The following is a 25,150-nucleotide window of genomic DNA, read 5'->3' as shown; positions in this document are numbered from 1 at the left end:
TAATCCTTGAGCAGACGCGATTCGCCGTTTGGAAATGTTCAGCAGGCCTTCCTTGACAACCGACGACGACACGGCCGGATTCATGTTGCGAACTGAAGTGGTTTGAAATGATATTTGGTATTTTCAGGTAATTTTTTGTAGTGCTTTAAAAACTCTGGAAGCTTGCTTTGGTCTGTTTGCTCTGGGTTCTCTGTATGATGCAAAACTGGGAGCAAGGTGTTAAGGCGGAATGACATGTTCTTCCTATTTCAAACCGGCCTGGACACATTATTTTTATTTTGAATGCCTCGGTCAAATTTTTTGCTTGCTTATCATTCTTCACGTGAACAGTATTAAAAAATTGTAAATGTCTTTTTTCTTTTATATGGTGCAATCGGATCGGTACATGATAATTAAAATTCGAACAATGCAATTTTTTTTTAATATTCTTGCTGAATTGATACATTTAATTAACCTTTTACATAAATTTTTTTTTTCCAATCAAGTGATTTTAAGCAATTTAGTATTTCATTAATATTGTAAACTAAATTATTTATTTAATTTATTTCATAAGATAAATACGGATTCCGTTTTCTCAATCGTAGTTACTTACTCTTTTACCATCCTATCCAACATATGTTTCTCCGCATCCTCAACAGAAAAGCCTTGATATTTTACTTTGAGTTGTTGCGGTATGGTTACATAATCATACCCGAAATGGGTTATTACATAATTGTGCTTGAATTATTTTAAAAAATAAACCTTGATGCAGATAAAATACAAGAATCATCCAAGCAACCGTCCAAATGCCATTAAAACAGCAACGATTTTCAGCAGGAGGAGGAGGAGGAGGAGGCGGACAAAATTTAAGACACGGCAAAACCGAATTGATTTTGAATGAGTATTGCGATGTAAACTTACAACAATCAGTTTTAACTTTACTTCGAAAGACATTTTTGACAGAATTTGCAGATCCGGATAGGTTGGCAGCGAAGATTCAAACCGTAAAGTCATATCTTTACGAACGAAATTATGTTGCCGCGTTTGGATCTTGTCCTAATTTGCTTGCATACGTGTTAAGATGGACGCCATTTCGTGCGTTGGCATACTTGCATGTTTTTGGTGACCTTTGTCCTCAAGTTTTAACCTTGTTGTCAGTTAAGGCAGCCAGGAAAGAAATATTGTGCATCGGCGGTGGCGCAGGTGGTGAGGTTTTGGCATTGAGTACGATTGCGCGTCATATTAAAGCGTCAAACTTAAAGATTACGGCAATAGACGTTGCTGATTGGGACGAGGTATTTTCCCGATTAAGTTATGGAATACAGAAAGAGTATGAATGGATACCTCAGGCAGACAATCAAGATAATGTCGTGCTTGAATTTAAACAGGCAGATATTCTCGACGTGCCATGTTTTGCACATGCGGCAACTGGGAACATTACTAATGACAAGAACGATATTGTCGATTTTAAATCTCTGGGATTGATCACAATGTTGTTCACCACGAACGAACTTTTCGCTCAGTCCAAACCGAGAGCACTTGAGTTGCTCAATTTCATGAACCAGCATTGCCAAAAGGGTACCTTGTTATTAGTAGTCGAAAGTGCTGGCTCGTATTCGCATATTCAAGTCGGCAGCAAGACATTCCCGGTTCAGTTTCTGCTTGATCACACGCTCGTGAGCAACCAAGATTGGGACGTGTTACGGGAAGAGGAATCGGCGTGGTTTCGTCTTGATGAAGAGCATTTGAAGTACCCTCTTCAACTTGAAAACATGAGATTCTTTTTACGATTGTACAGAAAAAATTGATTCATGGGCATTTTTTGGGAGTAGGCGCATTGTTGTTTTGTAATAGTAAATCAATGAAAATTTTTACAAAAAAAATATTCAGGCATTCAACAGCATGCAATATTTTGTGAGTGTACTTCAGTTTGTAACCCATGCGAAATTTTTTATCAAATTCAAAACTCCGATATATAATTACAACTTTTTTTTTTTTTTGCTTGCTTCATATGACCATTTTGAGAACCCTAGGTAGTCGTAACCAATTTAAATAATTTATTCCTCATCTTCCTCCTCGTCATCAGAAAGGACAACGTTGAAGTATCTAAGCTCATAAACACCCTTGGAGACGGAAACAACACGAAGCCCTATTATAATAAGTTAGTAATCAGTCGATAAAACATCCTTTTTTTGCACGTACAGTCACGGATGTTGGTCTTCTTAAGGTACTTCTTGGTGAGGTACTTGAGGTATCTGCCAGAGAACTGAGTGTGTGACACAACAGCAATCTTGGAATCACCCTCCTTGGCGATAGAGATAACGTCGCCGAGGTTGCCAGTCCGGCCGTCAACCTTGATCTTGTTGTTCAAGAAAGTAATGAAACCTTCCTCATCAATGATGCTAGCAACGTTGGTGTAGTCAACAATGTACTATACACGTTTGTTAGTATAAACTCGAACTTGGGATACCTATCCTGCTGCGCAAGTAACTCTTACCTTAGAGGTGACCTTGGTGGCCTTCTTGGAGGTTTTCTATAATAATAAAAAAAAAGTCTCAGCCTACTGCCAATAACAATATATATATACAACAAGACAAATATATCATTTGCCAGCAAAGCGAGAAAAACGTACAGCTGGTGCCATTGCGATAGTATATGACGATAAGTTTGAGTTGATCGGTGACCGTAACAAGAAGGAGCAATGAATCCCGTAATGAACGCTCGCGCTGTCTTTAGCGTGAACTGGCCATGGCGGTTTGCTAATCGTCAAAAACCGCAGTCACAACAAAATGGCAGTCGCACTTTTGCGCCCTATTGGTAAAGCCCTAAATTGCCAAAACAAGGCAGGGTAATTTGTTTTTATTTGACTCGTTATCTTATTCCGCAGAATCCGGTACATCGAGACAAGGAAATACTTGTCTTTTTTAAACATCAAACAGAGGCCATAAAATAAATATACAATAAATTAAATATACATGAAAATCTTACTAAAACTTAATAATCAAATTCATTTAAATTCGTACTTTTCCAGTAGGACATATATGAATATGTTATGGAAAATGCAGCACTTACAGGAAAATCGTTGACCCGTAAATGCCTCATCATTCTCCTGCCCTAACTAACCTATCAACATGCAACAAATAAAACGCCATCAACATAAAAAAAAAAGTCTCAAAAACAAGACATATACATACAAAATATCTATAAAAACAAGTGAAGAAAATAAAATATGAAAAAAAAAAACTCCATACATCAAGCAGGCATAACATATGAACAACAAAAAAAACGGTACTCTAGTGCTGCAGTGCAACCATCACGAACTTCAAAAAATATACATAAATTTATGACCAACCTCGTGTGGGCTTCTATAGCATAAAAAAACCTCCATACCCTGTAATGCCGGCCACAAGCATGGCAATCATACATGCGACAAACCCAACATGTGAATTGGCATCAGTCATTGTCCGACCTGCGCCATTTGACTCTTCTGACGCAGTAGGCTTCACAACTCCAATAGTTCCAGATATTGTGCCCAATCCGATCGATCCAGATGCCGGAACTGAGAAAGATGAATACATTTGTGAAAATTGTTGCGAATACGCAGTGAAAACCGTGGTCGTGATCGCGCCGTTATCTAAAGTAAGTGTCATCCAGACACTGGTGGCTTCAGCCGTCACAGTAGATGACGAGCTGGAAGAAGAAGAAGAAGTAGAAGAAGTAGAAGTAGAAGATGACGACAAAGTTGAAGTACTTGATGACGTTGTAGTAGTTACATCTAAACGAGGACTGGTTAGTATTGAACAACGCGACGCGTAAATTAGCACTCATACCAACTACTTGAGTCTTAACAAGCTGTATCAGCAATAAAAAAATTATTAAAACTGAACTTGGGATGACACGCATCATGAATAATTCCCCAAAAAAAAAACAAGCAATATTTGGAAATGTAGGTTTGCGAGCAGCAACTTATAGGTTATGCAGAAGCGAATGTGAGTATGATAACCGTTGATGCAAGGTTAAAAACGCATACAAATCCGGAACAAGTTCTGGTCTGGTTGATAATGTAGACGAATAACCAGTCCAGGCGTTCTATCGACAAGTATAAAAACAAATGACCTTCTTCGTTTTAAATGTTCCAGAAACGGAGGAAATTAGAAACGGGAGGCAAAATGTTGCTATTTCTGATCATCATTGCTTTTACCAGCCACTGTGGCGTCAATTCCTTCTTTACATGCATTTTGTATATGCCGCGTGCCATTTGGCGTACGTCATTTACTACGGTACTAGTTTTTTAAGTTTATCACAATTCATGTATATATATTTATATTTGGTTTCAACAATTTCAATTTAACATATTGACAAATACATAGTTATATATAGGTCAAGTTATAGACTGTGTGAAAAAAAAAAAGAAAAAAAAAAGTTAATACGTATTTACCGTAATAATAAAAATGTCCAATACGCCTCCTGATATCAAATTCGCCTAGTGTACACCGAAAAACTAAAATCCCTCTCTTTTGTTATAGCACCGGCACAGATGTCCGGGGAAGTGACTGCCCAGCATGATCTTCTGCAACAATCAGCTGAAACAACTCGCGGGCTTCAACAACGTAAATAAAACTAAGCGTAAGCGCCTGAATTTCATAAACGTATTCCTTCAAATTGATAACCCCGGTTCGAAGCAAAGATTGAATAAATAAGCAAAGAAGTTGAACGGGTCTCGTTGTCACCTCGTCAGCCTGAGTGCTTGCACTGGCTTCTAATAATCGGGTCGCATTAGACAAAAATGCATGTAGTAATGCTGACTGCTCTTCATCGACTAGAACGGAAGAAATGACAGATTTTATCTCTAAAGATGACGTTGTTGGCGTGATTAAATAGTTTATAACCTCCAGAACCGGAAGCGTTGGAGGAAGACATTGCAAAACATCAAGAACACTGCACACGTTAGTGAACAAAGCGCCACATATAGATCATTTGGCATACTCAGATCTCAAATTGGTAGATAGCAAAAGCAATATTAACGATCTTGTCAAACGTGGATTAACATAAAGCATAGCCGTAACAGTATCAATGGATAGGCCAACGGATGTTAATAATAGTGACACGTCATTAGACAGTACATGCAAGACCATCTAAACGCATATAATTAGTGTTAGATGGTGAATTAAAATTTTCAATGTTGGTGCCAATTTTTTTTTTTTTTACCTCGATCTCGTCATCTAGCAATTCTGTTAATGTGGAGCGTTTTAAAATGCCAGATATATACTCGTACTGCTCATGACTGGGGTCATTGAAATAGCTGACCTGATCAGAAGAATCCAGCACTCCCAGATTCACAAGAGCAGCTTTAAATTTATTGGTGTCTACTTCTTTCAACAACTCTTGTGCTTTGTCCGCAAAACTTGTTGGTGTTAAAAAAGGCGCACCGCTTGCCAATATGTCCCTTGTTTGCCCAGACAAAATGATTGAAGTGATCGCAGCTTGAGCAAATCTAAGTTTGCTTTGAAAGTTTGAATTTGGATCTAAGCTCTTGCCAGCGTTGTAAGTCGCAATAAAATGGGCCAGAAACGGATTCATCTCCAAAGATCCGTAATGCTCGTACACGTGATACAAAAAGTACTCTCCATTCAAAACCATATTTATATTTATATTGTTAGTTTCTTGAGCAACACTTTCCTCCAGCATTGCCAAAACGTCGCATGCGCAGTAAAATGACTGTTCATCCGGCACTGGTAACGTAGATAGCAAAGCAACGGCCACCTCTGGAAAAGTGCCATTTTTGGTAGCCAAAACTTGTGCTTGTATTTCCGTCAGCATTATAAACCAAGCAATAGGTAACTGATATAAGTGCCACCAAAGAAAAATGACACTTTAGCGTGTTAGCTCAATGTTGAAATACCGAACTCCGGCGAATCATATATTCGAATTCACATACGGTTCCAGCACGGGCGCAACAACACGCTCGCTTGCAATTGAACAAACGTCACAATATGCGGTTTCAAACTATTTTTAATGACCGATCTTTGCAAGCACTGCAGACGTGGTCATATTTGATATCAGATTATAGTTATAGTTTTGATAGACGCCATCGTGCCGAAGCTTTTAAGTGCGAACAAGGGCGCGGGTAGGATTTTACCCTGACCCTATGGTCCCAGCAGCAAGGTTCTCTCAAATTTTTTTAAAATTTGAAAAGCAACAAGTTTTGCGACCTCGTATACTTGCAGTGAAGTCATGGCAGATCAAACGTCAGACAAGGCACAAATATTGCGGGAGACATTGTCAGAAGCTCCTGAACAACTTTTACTACCGACGACCGAGTTGCAAGAATCAGCCAAGCAGTCCGTGAAGTTTTATTTGGATCCGGTTGCCAAAGAGTATTCAAAAGTGTTCAAGGATGGCATCTTTATTAATGGACTAGACTCGTTGCAGATATGGGAGCAGGCTAGACTGGTTTTAGAAACAGTGGCAGACAAAGTGCTTTATGAAAATTACGTGTCGGTAACCGGTGAGGAGTCAGAGGAGGAAGATGATGGGCTGGAAAAATTGGCCAAGCGGAGAAAATTAGCAGCTCCTGAAGACAATAGTGAAGATGACGAAAATGAGGAAGTAGAAAGCGATAGTATTGAATCTGAGTCTGGAGCAGAGACAGATGAGGAAGATGAAATCGAGGTTGACTCTGAGATTGGATCAGAAGAGGAAGACGATGATGATGATGAATTGGGCAATGATGAACTTTCTCATCCTTTAGTTGATGACATTGCCAGTGAAGATGAGGATGGAGAACGGAGTGACGTGGACCAAAATGAGGATGAAGTAGATGAATCAGAAGACGAAGTCGACGATCTGGATGGGTTTGTCGTCGGTGATGACGAGATAGAAGAAGACCAGAGTGAAGGAGATGAAGATGATGAAAACCAAATTGACATTGAAGAGGAAGAATTAGATGAAAAAGAGGAGAACGACGACGATATTATTTTAGCAGAATCGCCTGTTAAAGATGTGCACGGACTTAACGACCAGTTCTTTGATATAGATGAATTTAATCGATTTACTGAAGACGCCGAACATAATGGTGCTTTTGGCGAAGATGAAGATGACGATGACGACGAGATTGATTTTTTTGCTGATCCCGATGAGATCGAATCGGGAACACTTAAACCATCACGTGGTAGACATGCCGGCAACGAAAATGAAGAAGATTCTGACTCGGACGATTACGATGAAGACGATCTTGAAAATCATGATTTTGGTGGAAATGGTGGCGGCGGTAGTGGTGGTTTGAATGACAATGCAAACGACGTTCGATACGAGGATTTCTTTGCTCCTCCAAAGGGTTCCAAGCGCGGCAAGAAGGGTAAAAATTATTTTAAAAAGAACGGCGAAAAGAAAAGTTTCCAAGGATTGGATAATAATACCAATGAAGAAGACCTTGAGACAGCCATGGGATCGCTCAAGAAAGATTTGTTTGATGATGCAGGAGAGAGTGAAGATGAAGAAGCAGATGAGAATGGTCAAAAATTATCAAATCATGAAAAGATGCAACGAAAATTGCAGGCTCAGATAGCTGAACTTGAAGAGGCAAATGTTGCCAAGAAAAACTGGACATTGATGGGAGAAGCCAAGGCAATGAACAGACCGTTGAATTCGATTTTGGAAGAAGATCTTGAATTTGACCGTGGTGCAAAGCCAGTTCCAGTGATTACAAAGGAAGTTACGGAGACATTGGAGGAATTGATTCGGAAAAGGATTCAGAACGTAAGTTTACGACTTTTACGATTAATTTTTTTTTTTTCCATGACGGTTCGACCTAACAATTTAATTTTTTTTTAATAATAGTATGACTTTGATGATTTGCCACGTCGCAATCCAGATAGCATTACTCCTTTTAAGCGAAGTAAACTTGTTGATGTCGATGAGAATAAATCTTCAAAGTCCCTGGCGCAGATCTATGAAGAGGAGCATTTGAGGTCTGTGGATGCTGAAAACAATCCAACAGAGGAAGATTCACGACTGAAGGAGGCACATAAGGAGATTGAAGATCTGTTTAACAGTATTACTCATAAGCTTGATGCACTGTCATCATGGCATTTTGTTCCAAAGCCTGCCAAGCCTTCTATTTCTATTGTTGCCAATGCGGCTGCTATTTCGATGGAAGACGCCCAGCCCGTGACGATGTCTACAGAGAGCCGGTTGGCGCCGCAAGAAGTTTACGTGCCCCTTAACGGCAAGAGTAAGGATTCAAACGAAGTCCTTACCGGCGATGGCCTGCCGGCATCACGTGACGAGCTTACTCGGGACGAGCGCAAGCGCAGGCGGCGGCGAGAGAAGGCCAAGCACGCAAAGAGAGAGGCCAAACGGTTGGAGGACAGAAAAGTGAGGGCACAGAAGGACGGCAGCCGGGCCAGCGTGATTGAAACACTGAAAAAGGGCAACGTCACTGTGATTGGGAAGGGAGGAGAAAAGCGAGATGTGGATGGCAGGCTGAAGGCATGAATGATATGCTGGAAATAGGTTAGATTGCATCAATAACGGGCATTTTAAGTAAATATGCAGTACTAGTTATATATATCCATTGTGACAAAGTACTAACCCCTTGAAATGACTATAATTAGTTGCCCCTTTTTATGAATCGTCCGATTTCTACTGAAAATGCAGCTTTCCAACCTTAAAAACTATGGACCCGCGGCATAATGAAACATCTCAAAATAAAAACCCATACAAAGTTCGTTAATTATAATAAGTAACCAAATCGTAGGTGATTATTTGTCAAAATGCTTTTTTGACGGATAATCATGAACTACTTCAAACCGGGTTCTTTACCGAGTTCGGTCAGCAGATCGCACGCTGATCGGGTTCGGAAATCTTTTCCTTTCGTTTTGACTCTCGGCACGTTTTCCTAATTCAAAAGTGTCGAAGCAAATTATTTATTGTATGATGGGGTTTAGTTTTGACACCGCAAAGATCCACTGAATCATCCGATTTACTGAAAATGCAACTTCCAACCTTAAATTTTATGCCATTTAATATTTCAAGGGATTCGTACTTTTTTCGCGGTGCAACCAACATATACAAACACTACTCAACCGTTGCAAAAAGATGGCATGATTTTCGCCCCCGTAAAAACGTATCACTTGACAGCTGGTCCGAGTTTTTTCCAACTGTCCCATGTAAATATAAATAACTATGTATATGTATATATAGACCATGACTGCTATCGTATAACCCGCCGTAGATCTCTCTTCAACGTCGAATTACGTTCCCATTCAGTCATCCCCATCCATGTTAGAAGGCGCGGTAGTGCTAATAGTCGGGTATGTCTGCCATTTTTTACATATTCATCATCGTCATCATCATAATCATGACTGACATGTCGCACGATCAAGCGATGCGCTTGCGCTAGATTTTTTGATCCTGCAGCTCTTGAGCTCGCACTGCACTGTCTACGTTACTGCACGTCAACATGAGACTGCCTCTTTTCAACGTGCCAAAACAAGAATCCCGTCTGCTTCGTTGCATTATCTTTTCGACAGTGATGACGAAAATGACCACGAGGACGAGGAAGAGGACGGTCAAGAGTTTGAAAGAATCAGGCGGTTTGCCGACCGCGAATCCAGACTAGACTTGGTTATTTTTAGCAGTGTGAATGACGAGGAGCAAACAATCAAGTACATTGTCCCCACGCTTGCGGCAACGTGCAAAACATATGGCAGTGCCGACGTGATCATTATGAAGCCAGTCAACAAACGGCCACGCACTCGAATGGATTCATTAAAACATGCAAAATGCCATGGGTCCGATGACCGGGTCGAGCCTGATGATCATAACCAGTACGTTACAACTAACTATATGCAAAAAGTTTATTGTTGAATCAATTACTAACGCATCAAATAGAATTGGTGACGAGGTCAAAGCTAAAATTAAACGGCTTTTCCAAGCGCATGATGTCAACAACGTGTTTGTTAACACGACAACACCAGGTATGTGGCCCACCGTGAACTAGAGATACAAAAAAAAAAAAATCTAATATCGAACCAGACCAGCTTTTGCCGGTGGTGCTTCAGTACGATGCCTACAGGGGCAGTCATGGCCAAAACGCAAGGGTAAAATCGGCGGCACCTTCGCCAGCGCCAGTAATTACGTCGCCTTTATAGAACTGAACTTACGTTATATATATTTACAATTTTACATGCATTACGGGATTTGAATTTTTTTTTTGTTTTTTAATGGGGCTTTTTTTTTTGTTGAATATACGATACCGGGACTGGATAAATGAAGGGAAAATGGAGTCTTGCGATATAATAATAATAATATAATTTTAATTTAATACGATTTGTTCAACTTGTAGCAATCGTATTGAACTACACGAGTACTAACACGTCTAGTAAATTAACAGAATTAACAATACAAAGTCAACAAAGCTTTATTCCACGTATTTATTATTTATTTGCTCGTATAAACTGACTGAATTTACGTGTTTTGCGTCAGCGCGAGGCGCGAAGCAAAGTTTGACTTTTTATATTGTGCACGGCTGACAAAGAAAAGATATCTCGTGAATGAATGACCTTATGAGTAAGCTGCCATTCTTTGATCGTTTGAATTTAACTGCGTGCAACCGACTAACGACTGACCGGCAGGCTTACCGAGAACATTAATACTTTTCTTTCTGGTTTGATAGAGAATGAGTCGCGTGTCCGATTCTGAGGACTCATCGGGTTCGTGCGATGTGCCGACGCAAGCTCATCAGACCGATCGTCAGCTTCAAAATAATCAGAACGGCAATGGCGATCTGCGGCCTGACTCGCAACAGAGGCAAACTGCGAGTGCACCTAATGAAGGCATTCCGTTGTCCAAACGAATAGCTTGTGTGGCTTGCCGGAAAAGGAAGCTGCGATGCGACGGCGGTCGGCCTACATGTGCTACTTGCTCCAGGCGGAATTACGAGTGCGTCTATGAGGAGACAAGAAAGAAGTCCGGACCAAAAAGAAGTTACGTTAAACATTTAGAGCAACGATTGGGTTAGTGGGTTTCTTTTTTTTTTTTCTTCGAATTAAGAGTCATTGTATCGTTTAGCTGACAATATCATTGGGCAGCACATGTTGAAGGCCTTCTTACTTCCAAAGTCAATAATGACGGTCAAGCCTCCGTGACTTCGGGCACCAACAACAACAACAACAACAACAAGAAGATTACGAATACTACTCCTTTATCAGTATCTTCAAATCAGTCGAATGATACTTTTACGATTCCCAACATTCCGCCAGTTTCACATTCACCCTCATACCCATCTTATACTCAAAGTCCTTTGGTCGGTCAATTACCGCGAGGACTTCCCAACCAATTGGACTCACAATTTGGAAATATAGACTTGAATTTTTCTACTGCGTCGTCACTTTCAAATTCGGATGGATTTTGGGATATGATCTCGCTTGGTATGGAAGAGCCGCTACCACCACAGGAAATCATTGATGCAGTTCACGAGGCATATTTCAGTATATCACATGTCAATTTCCCGATGATTCATCGGTCTAGATATATCTCTGCCATAAGAAGTCCCGAGCCATTACAACCACCAATTTACTTAAGATACGCAATATGGATGACGGGTGCTTTGGCGTCTCCAAAGCTGCGACAATATGCACAAATTTTTTACAACAGAACCCGAAAATATCTTGAACAAATTCAACTAAAAGGGTTTGGTGAACATATCGGAACAATTAGCTATACACAGGCGTGGATTTTAGTTTGCCAGTATGAGTTTAGTGTGATGTTTTTCCCGAGAGCATGGTTGTCAGCCGGTATGGCATGCAGATCTACTTTGATGCTTCAGTGCAACGTATTGGATACTGAAGATTCTGGATTAAAACATTGCTTGCCTCCACCAAAGGATTGGATTGAAAAAGAGGAGCGGAGACGAACGTTTTGGGCGGCTTTTTGCTGTGATCAATATGCCAGTATAGCGACCGGCTGGCCGTTAGCACTTGATGAACTTGACATCATGACAAATTTGCCTGCAAGTAGTCAAGCATTTGAAACTGGCAAAAAAGAGGAAACTTGCAAGTTGTCCCAAGTTTTTGAATCTTCTGGTTCCAAGCACATCAAGAGGCTTTCATTATTTGCTCATCGGGTTCTTACTGTATCATTGTTCGGACGTATTCATTATCATTTGCACAGAGGTGATTCTAGAATTTGGGAAATCGGCAGGGCTCCTCCTGGATTTCTTGAGAGATATAGGTATATTGATAATTCCATTCACTTGGTTATGTTGGCCTTGCCCAGCGAATACAAATCGCAGATATCCATGTCTGCGTCTCTTGCAGCTGTGATGATGTGTCTTCATGCAGCCACCATATGTCTTCATCAAGCTACGGCATATCGCATTCGAAAATCAACGTCACATGAATCTTTGTTTAATGAAAGCCGAACACGATGTTTGCATGCTGCTTCTGAAATTGCCAAATTGATGCAAATGTGTTGCCATTACGATAGTAACACGTTTGATAGCTTTATGGTTTTTTGCATTTATCTAGCAGCACGGTGTTTTATTCAGGCTATGAAGGCATCACCCGAAAGTTCGGATTATTATTCGAAACAGCAGCTGGATTTTTTATTGACGGCTTTGGAAAATACAAAGGACAATATCTTCATTGCGCAGTCGTTTTTGCTACAGTTAGAGATTGATATGGCGAATATGTCTGAAAGCGCGAGTTGCATGCAGGATGACAACTCGCCAATATCGCGATCATCAGTTTCTGAACCTCCAAGTCTTGACTCTCAAAATTCATCGCCTGCCGATGCACAGCGTGATATTAACATTGGCATAAGTCCTGCCGCAGCAGCTGATTATTTTAAAAACCCGCCCGGCCGCACGTTGAATTCGCAATCTGTTGCTTGGCCTGATTCGATTAACGTGCAAGGCCGTCAGCCAATCGAGACGTGGCCTTCAGAAAACAGTAAGGTAGTGTTAAATGACGTTAGTATTATTGATAATCTCATGGCTAGTAATGAAATGGGTCATTTATATCAGAAAAACAACAATAACTTTATGCCACAACAATCGTCAAATCCGGTGGTTTCTGAACAATCAGGTTTTGATGAAAGTGCAGGAAAATGCGGTGCATTTGGTGGCGATATAATAAGTGGTAAGCCTGTTCCTGCAGTGTTAAGCTCACCAGCTGAAGTGGCCAAAAAATTGGAAATGTTGCGGACCGACCGTCTGCGGATAGAAGCAAGCTTGAGAGAAATGCAAGAATTGGTCGACCAGCAACAACATGAGCAGCAACAGATTAGCCTCGGGCAGGAATCTTTTGCAAACAAGGTTGAAATACATCATCATGAAGTTCAACATATTTTTGCGCAATCATCATATTCACAGGAAACCGGTTCCGCTGCCATGAGCATTTCGTCCAGCAACATGGTGACGTCGAATACTCCAAATGATGCGTTTACGAATAGCAATATGAATTGGAGCCCTTCGGAGTTGTACAACGATACTACGTTAGATGGATATTTGCAATCGACCCGATTTACGCAAAACTGATCTCTTTTTGTTTTCTTAATTTCTTTGCTTTTTTTATTTATTCTTTCAATGTATAACATAACTGGTGTTTTTTTTAATAATGGTTAAACATATATGGGTTCAGTTGATATGGTGTGATTTCGAATATACGCTAAGCAAATCAAAGGGTTTTATTTTTTGGTCTTGGACCAAATGGAATTTTGTACATAAATATATATAGCAGGCTTCTCCAATTTGAAATTTTTTTTTTTTTTTTTTTTGCAAAAATCTCGTTTTTTTTTATATAATAACACAACGCTTTTATATATATAGAAAAGAGAAAGAAAAAAACGTATATACAATAAATCGTAACAAATTCATCATCAGACTTTAATACTCGCAACACTAAACCGAATGTATTACCCCGAAAGAAATTAAAAAAACAAAAGAAAAAAAGGTTGATAGATATAGATAGAGTAAGGTAAATAATATATTACAAGTGATTAAATGTGGAAACTGACAAATGTTTGTTAAGCTCTGCTTTCCTTAAGCTGCTTCTGATAAGCATCAATCAGTTGCTTTTGAAGCTGACCTGGAGCCTTGGTGTAATGCTTAAATTCCAAAGTGAACTCACCCTTGCCCTGCGTATTTGCTCTCAACACGGTCGAAAATCCAAACATTTCGTTAAGTGAACATTCAGCATGAAGCGTGAATTCATCCGATCCGATATCGGTATCGGTAATGGTTGCGTTGCGCTTGTTCATGAGTCCAATCACGTTTCCTTGAAATTCGATCGGTGCCGTGATGGCAACGTCCATGATTGGTTCCAAAATTGTTGGCTTGGCTTCCAAAAATGTTTCCCTGAGTGCCATCAAGCCTGCGAATCGGAAAGATGTTTCGGATGAATCGACAACGTGAGTATTACCATCATTAACCACCATTTTGGTTCCCAAAACCTTGTAACCGCAAAGAGGGCCTTTTTCACAACCATCGTAGAAACCCTGCCAAAAAAAAAGAAAAACCATTAGCAAAAAAAAAAACCATATATCCATGTAGATACACACCTTTCCAGCTGCAACCAAAAACTTCTCAGGAACTTTGCCACCAAATACACTTCCCTGATAAACATTTTCATCATTGTCACTAGGACCGAGAGTACCCATAAGTCTGGCATACTGTCCGGCACCGCCACTTTGCTTTTTGTGAGTGAAATCAAATGTAACCTGTTTCTCAATCGTTTCTCGATACGCAACCTGAGGTTGACCGGTAGCACAATCGACCTTGTACTCTCTGCGCATTCGTTCGACATAAATCTCTAAATGAAGTTCACCCATGCCAGATATAACGGTTTCCTTGGATTCGGGATCAAACGTGACCCTAAACGTGGGGTCTTCCTTCTGAAATCGGTTTAACGCCCGAGAAAAATTACCGCTGTCCCTGGTCTTGGGTTGGATCGAAAGCGAAATAACAGGATCGGGTACAAACATGGAAGTCATGGCGTATTTTAACGTGCCATCAGTAAACGTGTCACCGGAAGAACAATCAACACCGAACGTGGCACAAATTTCACCAGCATGAACTTCTTGAACATCTTCCATTTCATTTGAATGCATGCGAACAAGACGTGCCAATTTAATCTTCTTGCCGGTTCGCGTGTTGACAAGCATCATGCCCTTGTACAAGGTGCCCTGATACACTCTAATATAAGTGAGCTGGCCAAACTTTCCCTCTTCAAGTTTGAACGCCAATCCTACCAATGGCTCGTTTTTATAAGGTGGTAGTAAAATCTTGGCTTCATTGTTGGCCACATCGAGCGCGACATTTTCAACTTCGGAAGGGTTGGGAAGGTAATCACAAACGGCATCAAGAACAGGCTGGATCGATCTATTGGCAAGCGCAGACCCCATCAGCACGGGAGTAAACTTTCTGGCAATGGTCGCTCGACGGATGCCGGCAACGAGTTGTTCGGGCGTGGGCACCTCCTCATTAAGAAAGATCTCAGCGATTTCGTCATCAGCGTCGGCAAGAGTCTCGATGAGCACGGCACGTTTTTCTTCAACCAAGTCCTTAAGGTTTTCAGGAATTTCCTTTTCGATAATGACTTCACCGCGATCACCTTCATGGTAAAGCGCCTTGTTTTTGATAAGATCGACAACACCTTCAAGCTCATTTTCGGCACCAATTGGAACTTGAACTGCGGCAGCAGAAATCTTTAGCTTAGACTTGATCTGATCAATTGCACGCCAGGGGTCAGCACCCATTCGGTCCATCTTATTAATAAACGTAATTCGGGGCACGTTGTATCTTCGCATCTGTCTGTCGACCGTGATTGTCTGCGATTGCACTCCTGAAACTGCACACACGACAAGCACAGCACCATCCAAAACTCTGAGTGCACGTTCAACTTCAATTGTGAAATCAATGTGACCGGGCGTATCGATTAAATTGAAATGATATTTTTTTAATTCGCCATTCTTTTCGACCTTGTCCCAATCACAGTACGTGGCAGCAGATTGAATCGTGATACCTTTTTCACGTTCAAGATCCATTGAGTCCATTTTGGCACCGACGTTATCTTTTCCACGAACTTCATGGATGGCCTTGATACGACCCGTGTAGTAAAGAACACGTTCAGTAAATGTTGTCTTGCCTGAGTCAATGTGGGCGGAGATACCAATGTTTCGCATTAAACCCAGCCTAGAATTGTCTTCCTCGCTAAGATTTGAAATAATTTCTTCCAACGTGGCATGTACCGGCTGTGAAACTTCGACTTGAGGTTCAGTTGCTGCCGCCGCGGCTGCCGTGGAGCTCGCTGGCCGAACAAACAGCCGGCAAGAAGCCGGCGGATGAGCGCACGACCTGCCGAGCGCACGACCTGTCAGACCAGTCAACCTAACACTCAGCGAAAACATCGCAAAAAAACGATTTTTTAACTGTTGGTTGTTGGTTCGATTGAGTGTGGTTTCGTGGTTCTTTTTATTTTTTTTTTTGATAGAAAATAATCGGTTCACTTTTTTTTTTTGTTTTTTTTCGCGGGCTGAACAATTGGGATGAGATTTGGTCCAATCAGCGCCGCCAAAAAAACAATTTACGGTTCGCACTATCGATTTCCAGGGGTAGCCCTAATCCACAATGAAAAATACCAAAAATTATGTAACACTTTTTTTTCTGTCAAAAGTTCGTTCCCTATTAACTCCAAATCACAACACCAAAATAAAAATACAACAGTTTAGTCTAGGAGAAAGCCGTACATATGGTCATCACTTGTTGTTCTGATCAACCAGGTTGACTATCTGAGTTACTTTTCTGAGGGTCTAAGCCCTCATTTTTGTTACTTTTGCCAGCACCGTCCCATGCTCTGCTTGCCAGCGTAGATGACTTTGCCAGGTCTGCAGCTTCGTTTTCCAGTTTTTTCGCTCGTTCAGATCCTTCAAACTGCTTCCACACAACATCCAGTTTGCTGTTGTACTCTTTTAGTCTGGCTTCCGCATTTTCGGTCAGGAGTTTCCTCGGCGTATCGTAGTCCTTAATACTGGCCACATCGTGGCTTGGAAATAACTCTCGAAGTAGTTTTTCATGAATGTCTGATATCACAAGAGGAAAGTTTGGTTCTTCAGCCAGAAGGTATGAAGAACGTTGAAACATCATTCTCTTCCACGACGAAGAGTCTCTCCCGGTCTGGTACGGAGGATATGCAGACACTAATTCCCATTAGTTTCGATAAAACAATTAAAAAAATTTCAAATAGTGTTCTCACCGTATATAATCCCTTTGTCATCCATGGACCACGTGAACGGTAGTAAAGGTATGCCTTCAAACGGGACTACAAACCCGTTGTCAAGAAATCCGACGGTGGCGGTATACGGTTTCGACTGGCCGGATGACATGCGTGCCATATACAGACTCCATCTCCGATCCAACATTTCGGTTTTATTATTGAGCCACGGTAGTTTTACCACTCTGCAAACGGCAACGTGAGATCGAAACCAACCAGTCGGCACCTTGTCGAACGAAAGCACGTCAAGAAGATTATCACGAAAGATAAACGACATTGCTGAATACTTCTTCCACAACTTGAGCACAAACGGTCGCCAATAAAAATTTTGCGACGCAAAAGAACAAAGTGGAGTACAAGTTAGTCGCAGATTGAGCAGATCAGATGGCTGAAGGTAGGATAATGTCATGCGCAGCACTGTCATCATATTAATTAGTAAAAATCAAAAGTTTTTAGCACAAACTTCATACCTTCTTCTGGAAATGTGAAAAGCAAAAAATCAGTATTGTTAATTTCCGCATCCCTGTGCTCCCCGTTATCTGACATGACTACAAAGCCACGAACAAAAAAAAAAAAAAAAATTAAAAAAAAAGGGATTACGTCTTTGTGGAAACGCGGGGACGGGCATTTTTTTGTGCATCGGATTGGGTTAACGATTTAAAGTTTGCTCATTGTGAGAACGTAAACAATAGGCACTCTACAGACCCAAAGCACATGACGAATTTGAAGACAAGTAATAGTCAACCATTAAGCAATGCAAACTTGATGGAAACCTCACAAGTTAACGCTGCCATTGAGATGTTGTGCTCCTCGAGGCTGCTGAGCAGTAGTAGTAGTTATTGTATGTATGAAGTGCTTATTGGCGATAAGGCGCATCCCTAACCACGTCATTTTTTGACATTTCAATCGCTCAATTCCAAACCATATTTGCCTCTCCTCCAATCCAATTCCACAGAGCCATTGTTGAGCTGTGACAAAACCAGCTATGGGCTTTTTGACAGATCATCCTTACACTGCGATAACAGTTACAATTGACCGCCTTGTAACTGACCAATTCGAAGAGGATGACGTGGCGGGCATTTTCGACCTGACTGAGACGATTCGGTTGAGTTCAACGGGGTAGGATGGCCATCATCGTTTTTGTAGCTTTGTACAGGGTGAATTTGAACTAACATTAGCCCAAAAAAAATAAAATTCATCAAGGCCAACTGAAGCTGCACGAGCTTTACGAAAGAAATTAAAGTACGGAAGCGTTCACAATCAATTGCGAGCATTGACTGTATGATTTCAACTTTGGTGGGCCACTCTGGCGATGCGCCGCATCCGTCTTTGGCTTGTGTGTTGCGTAACATTATAAATATTGACATGTCATTTAGATTCTTGATTCGTTAATCGAAAATGGTGGGAAACGTTTTCAGAGTATGTTTGTTGGATGTGAAAATTAAATTAAGCGCATTTTGTTAATGGTTCTTAGCGTCGTTTGCTGATGAGCCCTTGCTGGAACGTTTGAGGATCGTTGCGACCGATCCGTTAGTTGACTCGGATGTTCGGAAAAAAGCTCAATTTTTGTTTCGACAATGGGCTGCTAATTATAAAGACGTGACTGGTATGAACCAAGTTGTGAGGTTGTATCAAGAATTGCCACGAAAGAAACGTGCTCCTCCGAAGCCACAGCGGTTTGAAGATCCAGAAGAAGATTTGGAAGATGACGATTCTCCTCCTCCTCCAAAGCCTCAACGTCCCAGTAATAACGTATCTGGTGAAGGCTCAAGTCACTCTAGAGATCATGACGATCGTCAAAGACGGTATAACAATGACCGTGACGAAGATGAAGAAGATGAAGATGCCCCGAAACGGCCAGCGCGACGGCCTACTCGGTCAGTCGAAAAGAAAAAGACCACTAGCAAGTCGTCTGCTAAGCCGTTTGACGTTGCAAAAGAAAAACCTAAACTGATTCAAACCCTTGCTGAATCTGGAACTGCTGCTACGAATCTTCAAAACGCGTTGAAACTTATTAATCGGGAAGAGAAATTAGCCACTGATGACATAAGGGCAACCGAATGTTTTAATAAATGCAGGCAATTAAGGCGACTTGTATTAAGATATATTCAGCATATTGAATCTGAGGATTATATTGGATCGTTGATTCATGCCAACGAAGAACTCGTGACTGCGTTGCAATTATACGACAAGATGAGTCAGCCTATTGAGGACGACTCCGATTCGGAACATTACGAGAGCGAGGACGACCTTGAAGTAGAAACGGTACGGAATAAGAGCAACAGCAGTCGCCGCTCAACGTCTGCACACGCGCATCAGAAAAGTTCTGAAAAGTCGCATCGGAGGGTGCCATCGACAGGTACTCATCATCATGTACCAACGGCTGAGGAGCTTGCGCATAAGAGAAAACCACCACCTATTCCCTTGAAAAGAGAGTTTTTGCACGACTTTAAGACCAAGGCGGCGATTACGAAGAAGAACGAAGAAGAAGGTGATCCGTTCGGAGACACGAACAAGATCGAAACTCCAGCTATAGAGAAAAGCGAACCCGTGTGGAAAGCTGTTTAGGCACTGGTAAACTTCATGTGATCAATTTTTTCATTGACTATTTTTATTTAAGTAATTTAAATGTTTTGTATTTCTATCACAAGGTCTTTTTCGATAAATGTAGAAATTGGGAACCAATGAAATATAAAATTTCCCCGGTCGCGCAATGTTTTTTTTTTTGCAATGAACGCGGCCTTTAAAAAAATCACCCTGAAATTCTCAAAAGAATTCCATGTTTATTGAATTTTGCATAACTTATCTGAAAATATGCCGATTGGACGCAGCACTGGGATTTTCTCATTGCGAGCAATTTGCTTGTCGGTATGTGCATATAATTTGCTTTAAAGCTGTTTGAGGGAAACAAAAAAAAAAAACATTAATGACACTAAATTAGACAAACCGATACAGAGCCGTTAATCAATTACGCATATTTAACCATGCAAATATTCAAGCGAGTAGCAGGGCTATACCAACTAGCTCTTTAGTTTTTGCCAGATTTAATTCGACAAAGCAGCCATTTGATAGTACCACGGTAACCACGACGCCTTCGCCAACGTCAGCCGAAGGCTTGCTTGTGGATAACTGGGATCAGGCTTCATCAGGGATCTCATCGGCAATCTTTAAAGCGGCTTCGACATCAAACGTTGAGTGTGCTTCAGATCATATTGGATATTTAAATTCTATCGGTTTAGCTCAAACCTGGTATTGGCCACCAGACTTGATTCAACATTTGGCAGAGTACGTGCACGTATTTACTGATACTCCATGGTGGGCATCTATAGTGATTTGCACGATTGGTATTCGAGCACTTTTACTTCCAGCATTCATATTATCTTCGGACCATGCGAACAGAATGTTAAAAGTCAAGCCCGAATTAGAAAAATTAATGAAAGACTTTTCCACTGACAAAGCCGCGAATCCAACAGCTTTTTTACTCGCCCGCAAGGCGTTATTAAAAGAGCACAACATTAGTACCAAATGGATCAGCGCGCCCATGATTACGTTGCCAATATCTTTGGGAATGTTTTTTGGATTTAATAATATGGGTAACGCTGACATTGCTGGGTTTGCGGAGCAGGGTGCGTTTTGGTTTACAAATCTGGCAGCGCCAGACCCGTATCTCATCTTACATTTTATCACGGCAACAAGTTTTGCTGCGGTCACGAGAATCGGGGGAGAAACTGGGGTTCAATCACTTTCTCCATTCTTTTTAAACCTTCTCACTGTGCTTCCCTTTGTTTCAGTAATGTTTACGGTTAACCTTCCGGCGTCTGTTTTGGTATACCTCACAACTACATCGGTTTGGGCCATTCTTCAGTCCTTGTTACTGCGCACTAACAGAGGAAGATCATTAATCGGACTTTCCCCTCTCATCCGTCCCGATCGAACTAGTCCGCAAAAGCCATTTGCCGAACAATGGAAGGAATTCCTGGATGCAGCAAAAAAAGCTGCTGAAGAGAAAAACGCAAACAAAAACCGCTGAGAAGATAAAATAGAATAATAACATGCCAAGATCAGTTTCATACATAGATCTTTGAATACTTGTACATATGATAGAATGCTACGCGCGATAGGTCACTGCTACAGCATTGTCACTCGCGTGATGATTCATATAGTAATATATATATATATATGTATTAAATTCCTTTAACCAAAAAACCAATTAACTATTATAAATATAATAAAAATAAAAAGAATGATAAAATAAACCTAGATATGTAAAAAGAATACTCCATCCGTAATCCACCTTATATACAATAATGCAGTAATAATTGCGAAATCAATAAACCAAACCTGAACTGGCTTCAAACTTGTTAACCAGATCCGCCAATTCGCGACGCACCTGTTCAAATGCGATTTTTTGCTCCATGCCGTCGTCGTTACCGTTTGATCCCAACCTGGGCACTCTGGCAAGTCTCGAGAGTAGTAACTGATTACCAGTAACCTCATTATATGGAGTTATTTTGATGCCATCAAATTTGCCTTGACCATCTACTCTTTCAAGCCTAGCATAATCTAGATTCTAGATCAAAAAAAAAAAAAAAAAAAAAAAAAAATAAGTTAGCAAATCCGGTTGAAAGGACTTAGATGATAATGGTACAACGTACAAGACCTGACTTCACTACGGGACCTGTTTCCTTCGCCTCCAGCAAAATCATCTGCCACGCATTCTCAGCAGACGCAGCAGCCGGTATTACAATCTCCGCCATCTCCACCTCAACCCAGCTGCCCGATTCAATTATTGCTCCCGTGGCTTCACGACCGAGCATTGTGCTGGATAGGAGCAATCTCGTAGGCCGTCCTTTGTCATCCAAGTGCTCATTATCTGCAACACGTACGCTAAATTCCACGTTTTGAATTGATCTTGCTCTAGGTCTGATCTGGAGGCCCCAGATCAATCGATAAGTCCCCGGTGCAACAAAAACACTCCGAAACACATGCAACCACCAGACCACCCTGTTCTCGAGGCTAAGCGTCTTGCCGAATTTTGAGTCGGGTGTTGCAGATGTCCACCAATATTCAGGACGCTTCCAAATAACACCCCACCCTTCGTCTGCACAATAAAACTGCCATTGAAGACTCATGGCAGCGTAGATTACTCGCCACGGATAATCTGGCTTGATCTGTTTAAGCTCGTCTGCGATTTTGTATCCTTGCGTGCGATACGCTTGTATAACCTTGGCCTTCCATAATTCGTCATCGTTTACAACGTCTCTAAAAAAACGACTTGTTTGCTCCAGGTTTACTAAATCTCCGATTGTCAAGTAACAAGCAATTTTTGTTAGCACCTCGGCAGGTAGTCTGGTGATCTGAACGAAACCCGAGTATGGCACAATAACCTCACTAGATTGCTCTGTCATTTCTTTCTTCTTTTTAAATTTCTGAAGGGACTGTCTGCCCGCCCGTCTCTTGTAAATTAAATAAAGAGCAACTAATGGTATGATCAGCTGCTGAACGTAGACGATTAAAAGCCCGGCCGCTATCAGTCGAAAGATCGAAACTACTATTGGTGGAAGTGCCATATAGTTGTTACAAGATAAAGATTTGTTGTCTCCAGATCTGTAATTAAACTGTTGTTCGTGTGATTTAATTAACTGTCCTTGTTGCGAAGCATCTTGTAGTTGTTCTGGCATGAAAGTATACAGGGGGGGGTGAACAACAACTTTAAATAACACTTTGGTGCGTAAGCGGTCCTGACAAGTAACAACATTTATTTGTATTTTCTTTAATGAATGGCATCTTGCAATTACATTAATATCATGATCAGCTTTATATAAAGGTCAACAAAAGGACTTTTCTACATTCTCAAGTTCTACAGACAAATCACAATGAGTTTAGCAGGGTGGGAATTATTTCAACGAAGGAACTGTTATGATATAAGGAAACAGAATCTAAGAAAATAAATAAATAAATAAATAAATAACTAAGAAAATAAATAAATAAATAAATAAATAAAATTGCAGAAGCTCGCAATGAAGCTCAATTGCCTTTTGCAATTTATTTAAGTCTAAATCGCTTAATGTTATTCAATCAGAGTTGAGTATGTCCTAGTAAGCTAAAGATGCTTCCAAGATTTTCCCCAGATCTTCTCTTTGTCGGTCTTCATCAATTTGAAAATTTGGCACCAGATTAAGAATCCTCGATTGAGGAAGCGTACCTTCTACCAGGTCAGGTATATCATGATTAGTAAATCCGAGTTTGGAAATTCCTAAGGGCTGATCGCCCAGTTTTGTCAAAAATTCTGCAATCGCATCGCCAAGGATTTCTCCAGCACTTTCCGATTTCGCATTCACAATGTCAACCCCAAATACTTCTGCTGCGGCCAAGTGCCGGTCTGGATTGGAAGGCCCAGTGAATCTGAATACCTGGGGCGCAGTCACTGCCACGGAAACGCCATGTGGAATGATGGGATAATTAACGTTGTATCCTGCATGACGATATCCCTTGTTCATACCTGAAATTGGGTATGAAAGGGCATGACAGATGTGCACTCCTGCACTGCCAAACCCAATCCCTGCAAGCGTGGCAGCAAGTAACAGTTTCTGCTGGGCTTCATGGTCTTCAGGATCCCGAACAGATCTTGGCAAATACTTAACCGTAAGCTTTAACGCTTCAAACGAGAACACGTCAGAAATTGGATTTGCACCTTGATAAGCTGGGCGCAGGAGCGGATTTGTCGGCCGCGGAACGCGGTCGTGATACGGAATCGCGGTCCATGACTCTAATGAGTGACACAGCACATCAAGCCCAGAAGAAGATTTGACTTGAGAAGGCATCGATCTCGTGTTTAAAGGGTCGACAAGTCCCAAAATTGGTTTCAGGGCACGATGTGCAATGCCTGTCTTCACTCGGCGAGAAATCAAGTCGACTAATACAAGTTTAGAACTAAATGAATTTTTAAAACATAAACTCAAAACTTACAGATTGCAGTTCCAGTTGTTTCTATGCAACACAATACTAATTAGCTAAAAAAAAAGAAGAAATCTGTATTATAAAATTTAGAGGTTTCCTTACCAGAACCAGTACCGGCAGTAGTCGGAATAGCAATCAGTGGTTTTAATTTTTTGTCTACTGACCTTGCTTTGCCGATTGGTGTGTTAACAAAGTCGAGAAAGTCAGCATCAGGGTATGCTTCATAAAGACTTGAAATTTTGCACGTGTCTATAACTGATCCACCACCCACTGCAAGGTAGGCCTCCGGAGCCGCTTTTCTTGCCCATGCAATCGCATCCTTTAAGCTGCGTAACGTTAGATTCAATGCAAAGGAGGCAAAGTTTATGAATGCAAAATGAACATACGCGCTGTCTTTCGGCTCAATCCGCACATCACTGTAAATTTCATACGCAATCCCTTGTGATTCAAGAGCACTCACCGCATTCTTTACCGGGTCAAGATTGATTAACTATAAATTTTTTAAAAAAAATGTTAGAACAATCATCGTTCGACCGAATAGGATATGAGTAGTCCCATCTACTTAAGTTATGATCAGTGAACAAAGCAACTTTGCCAATGTTTAAATTTTTAAAGTCCATTCCAACTTCTTTTGTGACCCCGTTTCCAAACCGAACATTATTAGCTGAAACTTCAAAGGCATATTCCCTTTGAGGTGTTGGTATTGCCAGGGTTCGACGAGGTTCAACATTATTTATTAACGTTAAACCGGCACCACCGGCACCACCGCCATCCGTGACATAGGCATTTTGTCTGATGGTTTTGAACTGTTCGGAGCAAAGATGCAGCTCTCCAATGACTTGTTGGTGCAACTTTGATAATCATTATAATATAACACAAGATTGTTTAAAATCAGCAAAATCGTATATATTGAGTGATTGATTGTATTTTCGAGTGGG

At 41.0% G+C, this 25,150-nt stretch overlaps 13 protein-coding genes across 13 annotated transcripts; 6 read left to right on the top strand and 7 right to left on the bottom strand.

Annotated features, from left to right (window-relative positions):
* The first annotated feature begins 768 nt into the window (after positions 1-768).
* Positions 769-1,862, top strand: V1514DRAFT_330739 (uncharacterized protein). Its single transcript, XM_066927554.1, has one exon. It carries the CDS (start codon positions 786-788, stop codon positions 1,785-1,787), a length of 1,002 nt encoding a protein of 333 aa, XP_066783569.1. The 5' UTR covers positions 769-785; the 3' UTR covers positions 1,788-1,862.
* On the bottom strand, positions 1,823-2,675 carry V1514DRAFT_330737 (60S ribosomal protein eL22). Its single transcript, XM_066927553.1, has 4 exons — positions 2,612-2,675; positions 2,477-2,512; positions 2,182-2,410; positions 1,823-2,128 (listed from the first exon to the last, which is right to left on the bottom strand). Exons 1-4 carry the CDS (start codon positions 2,621-2,623, stop codon positions 2,037-2,039), a joined length of 369 nt encoding a protein of 122 aa, XP_066783568.1. The 5' UTR covers positions 2,624-2,675; the 3' UTR covers positions 1,823-2,036.
* A 290-nt stretch (positions 2,676-2,965) lies between these two features.
* Positions 2,966-4,131, bottom strand: V1514DRAFT_352210 (uncharacterized protein). The gene is made up of 2 exons (XM_066929486.1): positions 3,810-4,131; positions 2,966-3,754 (listed from the first exon to the last, which is right to left on the bottom strand). The coding sequence occupies exons 1-2, from the start codon at positions 3,883-3,885 to the stop codon at positions 3,345-3,347; spliced, it is 486 nt and encodes a 161-aa protein (XP_066783567.1). The 5' UTR covers positions 3,886-4,131; the 3' UTR covers positions 2,966-3,344.
* A 158-nt stretch (positions 4,132-4,289) lies between these two features.
* V1514DRAFT_363120 (uncharacterized protein) lies at positions 4,290-6,044 on the bottom strand. Its single transcript, XM_066929757.1, has 4 exons — positions 5,918-6,044; positions 5,188-5,851; positions 4,966-5,114; positions 4,290-4,917 (listed from the first exon to the last, which is right to left on the bottom strand). The coding sequence occupies exons 2-4, from the start codon at positions 5,797-5,799 to the stop codon at positions 4,500-4,502; spliced, it is 1,179 nt and encodes a 392-aa protein (XP_066783566.1). The 5' UTR covers positions 5,800-5,851; positions 5,918-6,044; the 3' UTR covers positions 4,290-4,499.
* Positions 6,045-6,187: 143 nt separating this feature from the next.
* V1514DRAFT_330728 (Mpp10 protein-domain-containing protein) lies at positions 6,188-8,638 on the top strand. Its single transcript, XM_066927552.1, has 2 exons — positions 6,188-7,737; positions 7,819-8,638. The coding sequence occupies exons 1-2, from the start codon at positions 6,214-6,216 to the stop codon at positions 8,473-8,475; spliced, it is 2,181 nt and encodes a 726-aa protein (XP_066783565.1). The 5' UTR covers positions 6,188-6,213; the 3' UTR covers positions 8,476-8,638.
* A 556-nt stretch (positions 8,639-9,194) lies between these two features.
* On the top strand, positions 9,195-10,405 carry V1514DRAFT_330726 (uncharacterized protein). The gene is made up of 4 exons (XM_066927551.1): positions 9,195-9,293; positions 9,366-9,809; positions 9,874-9,959; positions 10,018-10,405. Exons 1-4 carry the CDS (start codon positions 9,262-9,264, stop codon positions 10,131-10,133), a joined length of 678 nt encoding a protein of 225 aa, XP_066783564.1. The 5' UTR covers positions 9,195-9,261; the 3' UTR covers positions 10,134-10,405.
* Positions 10,406-10,660: 255 nt separating this feature from the next.
* Positions 10,661-13,933, top strand: V1514DRAFT_356875 (fungal-specific transcription factor domain-containing protein; the record flags this gene model as incomplete). The annotated part of the gene is made up of 2 exons (XM_066929651.1): positions 10,661-10,997; positions 11,073-13,933. 2 exons carry the CDS (start codon positions 10,661-10,663, stop codon positions 13,517-13,519), a joined length of 2,784 nt encoding a protein of 927 aa, XP_066783563.1. The 3' UTR covers positions 13,520-13,933.
* On the bottom strand, positions 13,666-16,508 carry V1514DRAFT_330719 (P-loop containing nucleoside triphosphate hydrolase protein). The gene is made up of 2 exons (XM_066927550.1): positions 14,542-16,508; positions 13,666-14,478 (listed from the first exon to the last, which is right to left on the bottom strand). The coding sequence occupies exons 1-2, from the start codon at positions 16,387-16,389 to the stop codon at positions 14,008-14,010; spliced, it is 2,319 nt and encodes a 772-aa protein (XP_066783562.1). The 5' UTR covers positions 16,390-16,508; the 3' UTR covers positions 13,666-14,007.
* Positions 16,509-16,622: 114 nt separating this feature from the next.
* On the bottom strand, positions 16,623-18,072 carry V1514DRAFT_367658 (uncharacterized protein). The gene is made up of 3 exons (XM_066929875.1): positions 17,723-18,072; positions 17,235-17,669; positions 16,623-17,178 (listed from the first exon to the last, which is right to left on the bottom strand). Exons 1-3 carry the CDS (start codon positions 17,796-17,798, stop codon positions 16,754-16,756), a joined length of 936 nt encoding a protein of 311 aa, XP_066783561.1. The 5' UTR covers positions 17,799-18,072; the 3' UTR covers positions 16,623-16,753.
* Positions 18,073-18,237: 165 nt separating this feature from the next.
* On the top strand, positions 18,238-19,820 carry V1514DRAFT_280283 (uncharacterized protein; the record flags this gene model as incomplete). Its single annotated transcript, XM_066925031.1, has 4 exons — positions 18,238-18,371; positions 18,456-18,531; positions 18,629-18,671; positions 18,727-19,820. 4 exons carry the CDS (start codon positions 18,238-18,240, stop codon positions 19,818-19,820), a joined length of 1,347 nt encoding a protein of 448 aa, XP_066783560.1.
* Positions 19,821-19,977: 157 nt separating this feature from the next.
* On the top strand, positions 19,978-21,396 carry V1514DRAFT_57340 (60Kd inner membrane protein-domain-containing protein). Its single transcript, XM_066930066.1, has 2 exons — positions 19,978-20,120; positions 20,194-21,396. The coding sequence occupies exons 1-2, from the start codon at positions 20,067-20,069 to the stop codon at positions 21,280-21,282; spliced, it is 1,143 nt and encodes a 380-aa protein (XP_066783559.1). The 5' UTR covers positions 19,978-20,066; the 3' UTR covers positions 21,283-21,396.
* A 46-nt stretch (positions 21,397-21,442) lies between these two features.
* On the bottom strand, positions 21,443-22,926 carry V1514DRAFT_330710 (uncharacterized protein). Its single transcript, XM_066927549.1, has 2 exons — positions 21,908-22,926; positions 21,443-21,822 (listed from the first exon to the last, which is right to left on the bottom strand). The coding sequence occupies exons 1-2, from the start codon at positions 22,820-22,822 to the stop codon at positions 21,580-21,582; spliced, it is 1,158 nt and encodes a 385-aa protein (XP_066783558.1). The 5' UTR covers positions 22,823-22,926; the 3' UTR covers positions 21,443-21,579.
* Positions 22,927-23,347: 421 nt separating this feature from the next.
* Positions 23,348-25,076, bottom strand: V1514DRAFT_347468 (alcohol dehydrogenase; the record flags this gene model as incomplete). The annotated part of the gene is made up of 5 exons (XM_066929298.1): positions 23,348-24,168; positions 24,315-24,538; positions 24,599-24,702; positions 24,803-24,899; positions 24,967-25,076. The coding sequence occupies 5 exons, from the start codon at positions 25,074-25,076 to the stop codon at positions 23,348-23,350; spliced, it is 1,356 nt and encodes a 451-aa protein (XP_066783557.1).
* Positions 25,077-25,150: the final 74 nt, after the last annotated feature.

The sequence above is a fragment of the Lipomyces japonicus genome (genome assembly GCF_038497905.1).
Source record: "Lipomyces japonicus strain CBS 7319 unplaced genomic scaffold V1514scaffold_18, whole genome shotgun sequence".
Lineage (NCBI taxonomy): Eukaryota > Fungi > Ascomycota > Lipomycetes > Lipomycetales > Lipomycetaceae > Lipomyces > Lipomyces japonicus.
This window is presented reverse-complemented; position numbering and strand designations above follow the sequence as displayed.

Coding starts and splice junctions, on each gene's coding strand:
- V1514DRAFT_330739 (XM_066927554.1), top strand. CDS start 786: ATGCCATTAAAACAGCAACGATTTTCAGCAGGAGGAGGAGGAGGAGGA.
- V1514DRAFT_330737 (XM_066927553.1), bottom strand. Junction 2,411..2,476: donor CCACCAAGGTCACCTCTAAG/GTAAGAGTTACT, acceptor AAACGTGTATAG/TACATTGTTGACTACACCAA. Junction 2,129..2,181: donor GAAGACCAACATCCGTGACT/GTACGTGCAAAA, acceptor TTATTATAATAG/GGCTTCGTGTTGTTTCCGTC.
- V1514DRAFT_352210 (XM_066929486.1), bottom strand. CDS start 3,885: ATGATGCGTGTCATCCCAAGTTCAGTTTTAATAATTTTTTTATTGCTG. Junction 3,755..3,809: donor TGTTAAGACTCAAGTAGTTG/GTATGAGTGCTA, acceptor GTCCTCGTTTAG/ATGTAACTACTACAACGTCA.
- V1514DRAFT_363120 (XM_066929757.1), bottom strand. CDS start 5,799: ATGCTGACGGAAATACAAGCACAAGTTTTGGCTACCAAAAATGGCACT. Junction 5,115..5,187: donor TGCTAGATGACGAGATCGAG/GTAAAAAAAAAA, acceptor ATATGCGTTTAG/ATGGTCTTGCATGTACTGTC. Junction 4,918..4,965: donor TCTACCAATTTGAGATCTGA/GTATGCCAAATG, acceptor TAACGTGTGCAG/TGTTCTTGATGTTTTGCAAT.
- V1514DRAFT_330728 (XM_066927552.1), top strand. CDS start 6,214: ATGGCAGATCAAACGTCAGACAAGGCACAAATATTGCGGGAGACATTG. Junction 7,738..7,818: donor TTCGGAAAAGGATTCAGAAC/GTAAGTTTACGA, acceptor TTTTAATAATAG/TATGACTTTGATGATTTGCC.
- V1514DRAFT_330726 (XM_066927551.1), top strand. CDS start 9,262: ATGTTAGAAGGCGCGGTAGTGCTAATAGTCGG. Junction 9,810..9,873: donor GAGCCTGATGATCATAACCA/GTACGTTACAAC, acceptor CGCATCAAATAG/AATTGGTGACGAGGTCAAAG. Junction 9,960..10,017: donor TGTTAACACGACAACACCAG/GTATGTGGCCCA, acceptor ATATCGAACCAG/ACCAGCTTTTGCCGGTGGTG.
- V1514DRAFT_330719 (XM_066927550.1), bottom strand. CDS start 16,389: ATGTTTTCGCTGAGTGTTAGGTTGACTGGTCTGACAGGTCGTGCGCTC. Junction 14,479..14,541: donor TTTTGGTTGCAGCTGGAAAG/GTGTGTATCTAC, acceptor TTTTTTTGGCAG/GGTTTCTACGATGGTTGTGA.
- V1514DRAFT_367658 (XM_066929875.1), bottom strand. CDS start 17,798: ATGTCAGATAACGGGGAGCACAGGGATGCGGAAATTAACAATACTGAT. Junction 17,670..17,722: donor TTTCACATTTCCAGAAGAAG/GTATGAAGTTTG, acceptor ATATGATGACAG/TGCTGCGCATGACATTATCC. Junction 17,179..17,234: donor TGACAAAGGGATTATATACG/GTGAGAACACTA, acceptor AATGGGAATTAG/TGTCTGCATATCCTCCGTAC.
- V1514DRAFT_57340 (XM_066930066.1), top strand. CDS start 20,067: ATGCCGATTGGACGCAGCACTGGGATTTTCTCATTGCGAGCAATTTGC. Junction 20,121..20,193: donor TGCGAGCAATTTGCTTGTCG/GTATGTGCATAT, acceptor ACACTAAATTAG/ACAAACCGATACAGAGCCGT.
- V1514DRAFT_330710 (XM_066927549.1), bottom strand. CDS start 22,822: ATGGCACTTCCACCAATAGTAGTTTCGATCTTTCGACTGATAGCGGCC. Junction 21,823..21,907: donor CCGTAGTGAAGTCAGGTCTT/GTACGTTGTACC, acceptor TTTTTGATCTAG/AATCTAGATTATGCTAGGCT.